Genomic DNA, 7,500 nt, shown 5'->3' with positions numbered 1-7,500 from the left:
ACATGCTGAACAGACATTGCCTTCCTCAAGTGTCAGACACTAATTATGCATATCTTTAGAAGCTTATTGATGTCCTTAGTGGCAATGGATTGATGTCCCCAGATGTCTGACTGACAAAGAATAAGTACTTAACTTCATTTTCAGCCACACTGTAGTGTAATTTAGTAAAAACAACAGCAACAAAATGAAGGGCTAAATACTAGATTATAACTTAAAGTACCAATCAATTGAAATGAACCTAATACAGTTGACATGTCATTTTAAAGCATGTCTTCATGGCATATGTTATATGTGCTAAAGGCTAGCAACATGAATACTTGTAAATCAGGTTTTATTTGAAATGTGTGCCTTTACTCATTGTTTTATTTGTTTTATTCATTTATGTGTTTTTAAAGGCAAGACCATATATAAGTGCTTTAAGTTTCTGCTCTTGTTAGCTTTGAAAAAACTTATTTTCATCGATTGTATCAGCTGGCCAAAAGGTCTTCTGGACACCATCCCTGTCATTGCATCTCTTTATATTTTGACCTAATGGCAAAATTTGAATGATAACCATTTTTGGCTCACCTGACAACTGTGGAAAGTATCCCTTGTATAAACAAAATAATGCCTCCAGGAGGACTCTGTTTCCTGGTACAATACTCTCTATCACAGATTGAATGTGGACTTTTAACCCATTGCAGACTGGAGATAGATTTATTTGTCCAGTCTCTAGGATGGGTTTCATTTCAGAGCGAGGCAGCTTCACATAATGTACCTTGAATTTCTGTGTTTTATTGTATTGAGAGACATATGTGCCATATCACAGGCTCTATCAATGCTGCAGTTATCTAAAATTGTAGTATAGGGTCCTTATAAGCTCATTATTTTCTTTATACTCAATGAGATAAAATTATTTGTGTAATGGGAGGCCAAAAAGCAACTTTATTTTTTCTCATTTGCCACAATGAAGATAACATGAAGAAATAGGGAAGATGTCGGATGGAACCCATTTTGCTTAATACTACGGCAATTTTAGTAATTATGACTGCAACTGCTATCATCACTCACTCATTTCTCATAGCACAATAAAATGACACAATGATCCAAAATCCCCGAACGCCCGTCATCAGGCCAAAGCCCCTGTGTCATGTATGTCATGATACCCATACATAATTGGTTAAGATTTCATTTGCATAATCGCCAGGGTGTATTCTCTGTAAAACCTATGCTGAAGATGGGCAAAGTCTTAAGCATTCAATTGCCAAGTTGGATAAATTTTCTTAATCTGGTATGCCAAGATGACTCATAGTATTGTGAACCCAATGCCTCTATGCTGAGCAATTCATATTTATACTCTGTATATTATCATGATTATCCTTTCAGTTGATGCTAAATCCCTCAGAACTTTCTTTCTAGGTAAGCTGTCTATTCCATTTAATAGATTGACCATATTCACTGAGTACCTCTCCAAGGGCTCGAAAGATAGCCTATTTTGTATTCATTTTCTCCTGTATAAAGGAAGGACATTATCACAATTTTTCTCACTTAACTTTATTCTCTTTTGCAGACGTATATGGCACGATGGGAAGATGATGGCCAACCCAGCGGGATTAGGCCAGCCTCAGGCAAAAGGAGAAGGAAATACACATAGACTGCAAGTTCTAAACAAAGTATTCTTAGAGAAAATCAGTGACATAATGGCAACAGGAGAAGTCTCTTCACAACTCTCTGGCCATGGCGTGGAAATAACCAAGGTAACAGAACTACTGTACAAACATTTGAGTATGATAGAGGTTAGAATTTGTAGAGAGAAGGATATTGGGTAGAGATGCCAAGAAAAGGAAGATCAGATGACAGATGAGTTTTTGTAGAAGTATATTTTCAGAGTTACCGGTTATTTTGCAATTAATTTGTCCTCTTTTAAACTCAGGTTCAGGTACTGCCACACATAGTTGGCATCAATGTGTATTGGATATCTAAAAAACCACAGTTTGATGATAATGTTTCAAAAGTTCTTCAAGAAAATGCTCCACATCTTCGGCATGAGTTAAGTCAGCTTCGTGTCTTGGGACATGTACCTCACATAACATTTGTTAAAGGTAAGATCCCAAGGGTTTAAGTCATTTATTGAAGGAATTTTGTGGCTTAAACACTTCCTCTTACCATTAGTATAATAGTATTGATGATAATTATAATAATGATAATGATAATGATTGATAATAGTACTGTTGATAATAATGATAATAGCAATAACAATGATACTAATGATAATGATAATAATAATAATAGTAATGATAATGTTGATAATGATTGTAATGATAATAATATTAGCAATAACAGTGATTATAATAGTAATAATTATGATGATAATAATAATAGCAATAACAATGATACTAATGATAATAATAATAATAATAATAATAATAATAATAATAATGATAATGTTGATAATAATTATGATGATAATAATAATAGGAATAACAATAATTATAATGATGATGATGATAATAATGATAATAATAACACTGTTGATGATAATATGATTATAGTGATGATGATAATAATAATAGCAATAACAATGATAATAATAATGATATTAATACAAGTAATAATAATAATGTTGATAATAACAGTGATGATATTAATGATGATATCATTATTATTATTATTATTGATAGTATTATAATATTAATAATAATATTGATAATGCTGTTAATCCAAACACAATCATATTTCACATTATGGCCTCTTTATATTTCAGATCATCGATTTTATAAGATAGCAGAAGTAGAACGATGCTTGTCAATTGCCGACTTTGGAGAAGGCTTTGAACCTACAGATGCTACACATTATGTAAAGACTGCTCTTACTGTTACAACAATGCTGAATGAGAATTTGAAGGTAAGTGGGATTAATTTGAGATTGTAAATCTGTTGTTTTTGTTTTATTTTGAATTGTGTTGTTGTTAAATGGTTTTATGGCATTATGACCTTATCATGACTATTATTGGTATCCTTGTTATAGGTAGAGGCTATTGGAATCTTTAAAGTTGTTTTTCATCTTGATAAGAAGCCTAAATGTTGGTAGATCAGGATGTGCTTATCGTGTCATCATCACCATCATCAATCATCATCATTATCATTATTATCATTATTATCATCATCATCATCATCATCATCATCATCATCATTTGTTCTTTGATTTTCATATTGCTATGCCCTGTACAATTATGTGCTTATCAGAAGTAGGATTTTTATAGCCATATTTGTTCTAATGTTATCTACGCCCACATAGTGTAGGTTACATGGGATGTTCTTAGTAAGTGTCAAATCATAATGTCTCAAAACAATACCATTCTCATTTTTGAATGAATAGTAAATCTTGCAAAGGTAAGCTAAAAGGTATTGCATGTTTTCACAGGATGCCCTAGCCAAGATGGAAAGGGAAATGGAGGACTCAGAAAGAGCATCATGTGACAGCTTGGAGACTGATGAACTGCCATCAGACCTACCCGGCATGAGAGGTGATGTGTTTGGCGTCAACACTGACAAAATCTTTACCATGGTAAGACCACAGAGTTAATTCTCGAAGATGTGAAGTTGTGTCAAGAGATGTGCAACTGCTTTGCAGATTTATCAGTCGGTTAGCTGTGTATTTGTATTTTTTTTGTGTGTGTGTATTTCGGCCTGCAATGCATTCTGGATTATGAAGAATTAGTTTAATAAGAGTTGGATTTAGATTGATCCTAGCTTGAAAATCCTTTCTTTCTTGTAGCTGAAGAGCTTGGTTTCATACAGGTTAGGGTGCATCCTAGATTGTACATGTTTGATTTTTTGTTGGGCCGGGGAGCAGCTTGTCATTTATCCTTATCAATACATTATGACTTCATTTCATTGTTCATTTATCAATTCGTGCCAGAGCTTATGTTTGCCTAATTACACCTTGGCTGGCTAGTTAGCACGCAGTGAATAAATGTGAGATCTCTCCTGGCACTATGCTGCGCTGTGCCTCTGTTGGTGTTTTTCACCCGCCCGATTCAGTGGAGCGATGATAGAGTTTTGGATTTGTTTGTATTATTTATACAAGAGAAGAAAAATTTGTTTATACAAATGGGACTCCTATGAGAATATACATTCATAAAGATATAAAACTTATATTTGAGGAAGAGATAATGTTGATAGAATTCCATCCGGTGGGAGCAGAATATTCCCTTGTTTTGATATCACATCACCCAGTGCTAATATGTTGTGAAAAAATTATTGTTTGCAGGTGCGGCAAGGAATGACCAGGGCTGAAGCTGTCCACAGGAAAAATCAGGATCGGGAGAGTAGAGGCTTAAATTGTGCAGATGCTGAAGACAGCCAGAATAATCTTGTCTCAAGAATGGATGAAATTAGACGCTGGGCCAGCCATTATAGAGATATGAAGAAAAAAGAGCGAAGGAGTCAAAATAAAGAACAAAATATCCTTAGTATTCCACCTAAATATTCAATGAAAGAAGTAGAGGAGATAGAGTATGTTGAAGAAAATGATTATATTGAAGAGGACTTTGGTATAAATGATTTTAAATATACTGACCTTGAGAGAAAGTGATATGTATATTTGAAATTGTGAATTTTACAAAAGATACATTTATGCTCTGCACCTGTTGTATGATGTTTGAGCTGTTTAGTAATTTATGTAGAAATGATGACTACTTCCAGGTATAATATTTATTGTAAATGTATAATAAAATCAGAGAGTATATTGTTTTGAAATTTCACTCTAATACCTATTGTTTTAAAGTTTAATGAGAGGAGTTGGTTAGAATATTTGAAGACTCACCGAAGATGCTTATCATTAACAGAGAAAGAGTTTAGGGTATCATGCAATAGTACTTTTTCTTATATGTTACTTGCTTATGTGAAATAATAATCACAATGCTAGCTTTGAAGCAAGAAGATACAATAGATAATCATATGTTTTTGATCTGGAGTGTTCGGAGTTCAATGCTATCTGTGCTTTTGCTCTGTGTATATGCTTCACTACAGCAAGTACGTTTTGAAGGGGGACCAATCAGCTGTGCTTGTACTTTCTGCTTGGGAGCTGTAGTTACTGGCGAGAAGCAATTTTCCAATAACAAATATTTACTGCCTGGCGTGTAACAACATAAGGTAACTTGCAGAAAACCTGCCATATCCAAAGAGTTCTTCCCTTCCATTCGTGTAAGAAAATATTCAAAGGCTGCAAGAGAGGGATGGTTAAGACACCTATAATGTGAACACACATAGAATTCATTCATTTCATGGTAGGTAAGTCATACCTTAAAATCATCCTGCAAGATTCCATGACATTACTGGTGCTCAGACACTTGGCAGAATTAAAGGAAAAGATATAAAAGGCCAGCCAGACTTGCTGTTAGATCTAATCCTATATGGGCGAGTTGTCTGTAAAAGAATATAAATAATTTTCCTAAATCTCCAACACCCTAACTTGTGATACGAAAAAGGCATTCCACACAACACCCACCTGATATAATGCAAGGTATTTAGTCATTAATACTATGGAATATTAACCCACTCACGACGGGGGCATTCCAGCCTTGCATGTCACAATGCCGGGGCTTTCGAACGCTTAGGCCTAAATCAATTAAATGACTGACACCATATGGTGCCATCCGGCCACCGGGTCCTTGAATGAGCGGTACCATAGTGTACCACCAGTCCAGAGAGGGTTAATGTCTCCCTTTATTTTAATCATATTGAAAAATGGTTTCCTGAATAGTCTCTTATTGTAGACCTATTCCCTAGAATATGTAAGAGTTGCAGCCCTACTTGGTCGTTTCCAGTTTCCATCCTTATAAAACTCCCTGACACATCCACACTGGAGATGTAGATGACAATAGATTATGAAAAAATTGGGTGTCATGATGTGTTTTGTAAGAACAGCTAGCTGCTTATATACTGTACTTTAGGCACAAGTGTGGAGACCATACAAGCTACACTAGGCACAAGTGTGGAGACCATACAAGCTACACTTTTTAACTAGTGCACCCTTCTTTTTCTGTGCTTGATAACCTAAAAACTTAGGGCTGCATCCCATCACCTCCCTCACACCACTTTGCCACGATGTTCATCTCCTTGGGAAGGGGTCTGAGTTTCTCAGAACCAATTTCTGTTTTTTCTATAAGGTTCCTAGGAAATACTTAAGTGATTGTGACACCTACCATTTAACTTGACCAAGTTCTTATCACCAAAACTAGCTATGAATTATGTTTAAACCAGAAATTAGCTAACTGTAATACTAGGCATTTGTGGTGATTAGACATGGGTAAGTAGTCTGAAGTAAAATTAGCATCATCTTTTTTTCTTTTTACTAAAACTTATCAGAAGCCAAAGGATGGTAGCTTGTCAGTCAAGCACTGACTTGTATTACACATTGTAAATGATGAACATAGTGATTAAAGGTTCATGATCCCAGTGAGGTTAAGATTAGATGCAAAGAAGGATACAGTAAAATAGGCAATGAAACTGTATTTAGTGAGACATATTTGAGGGTGTAGAATATAAGCATTTAATATTGATTTGGAGAGTATGTGTAGTTGAGCTGCACTCAGCAATGCATGTGTAATTCAGATATTAATAGGATATTCCTAACTGCAACAGTATAAGGAAAATCGACTGTATAGGTTGTGAACAAACCAAAAAAGAGGCTTGGGACTTTATCCTATTTACGATGGATGACGTGATATCACGTCATGAAAATTTGCTGTATTTACACACTGTACATAGGTATGTTTGTATATACACTTTGCAGTTACATTTGTAAATAAACATTTTTCTTGACTTTACCAAAAATTAACAAAAATGACAAAACCTCTTTTCATCATCCCTGGGAGTAGGGTGGGTTCAGCACGGCCTCATGCCTCTTGAAATCTCTTGGCAGGAAGCTGCGGGCACTTGCTGTATTGCAGGCCAGAGCAATATTATGCAAAAATACACCCTGTCGTGGGTGGATGAAGAGAGAAAAGCTATTATGACCAAGACTGAATAAACTGCAAAGGAGACATAGCAAAAGCCATAGACAATCATTAACTCATGTTGTTAGGAAGAGAGGAAGACAGACATCCATTTACTTACCCTGCTAAGAAAAGAGAAATCCAGAGACATCCATTTACTCATTCTGGGAAGAAAGTGGAGACCAAAGATATCCATGTAATCATTTGGTGAAGAAAAATAAGGAATTTGAACATTCATTTATCCATTCCAAAAGAGAAAAAAAAAAGACTAAAAGCAACAGCAAGCCTAAGACATTCATTTACTCACTCACTGCATGAGTAAATGATTCCTGGGAGAGGGATAATAACATCTCAATCATCATCTAACCTTTATTTCAGGGTTACCAGTTATCAAGTTCAAAACAATAAAAATAAACAGTAGGTATGAGTGAACTATCACATGAAAGCATTAGGTAATACTTCTGAACATTTAGCCCTATACAACAGGTGCTGCTGATATGATTACTTTCACGAATACAAAT

General features: G+C 35.0%; 1 protein-coding gene across 2 annotated transcripts in view; it reads left to right on the top strand.

The window, feature by feature from the left end:
* LOC122250654 (uncharacterized) overlaps nucleotides 1-4,727 on the top strand; it is a 5,462-nt gene extending 735 nt beyond the window's left edge. Inside the window, exons 2-7 of one of the 2 annotated variants that reach the window (XM_086533120.1) lie at nucleotides 1,366-1,398; nucleotides 1,550-1,736; nucleotides 1,913-2,081; nucleotides 2,744-2,883; nucleotides 3,403-3,546; nucleotides 4,252-4,727. In XM_086533120.1, coding sequence (XP_086389246.1) covers nucleotides 1,572-1,736; nucleotides 1,913-2,081; nucleotides 2,744-2,883; nucleotides 3,403-3,546; nucleotides 4,252-4,575 — 942 coding nt within the window. In that variant the 5' untranslated portion in view covers nucleotides 1,366-1,398; nucleotides 1,550-1,571 and the 3' untranslated portion in view covers nucleotides 4,576-4,727. The remainder of the gene's footprint in view (nucleotides 1-1,365; nucleotides 1,399-1,549; nucleotides 1,737-1,912; nucleotides 2,082-2,743; nucleotides 2,884-3,402; nucleotides 3,547-4,251) is intronic. The other variant, XM_043012178.2, reaches the window with a different exon arrangement.
* Nucleotides 4,728-7,500: the final 2,773 nt, after the last annotated feature.

Source organism: Penaeus japonicus, unplaced genomic scaffold (genome assembly GCF_977035675.1).
Source record: "Penaeus japonicus unplaced genomic scaffold, GWHDUDI00000001_assembly GWHDUDI00000003, whole genome shotgun sequence".
Lineage (NCBI taxonomy): Eukaryota > Metazoa > Arthropoda > Malacostraca > Decapoda > Penaeidae > Penaeus > Penaeus japonicus.
The sequence above is the reverse complement of the archived record's forward strand: the minus strand, read 5'-3'. Positions and strand labels throughout refer to the sequence as shown.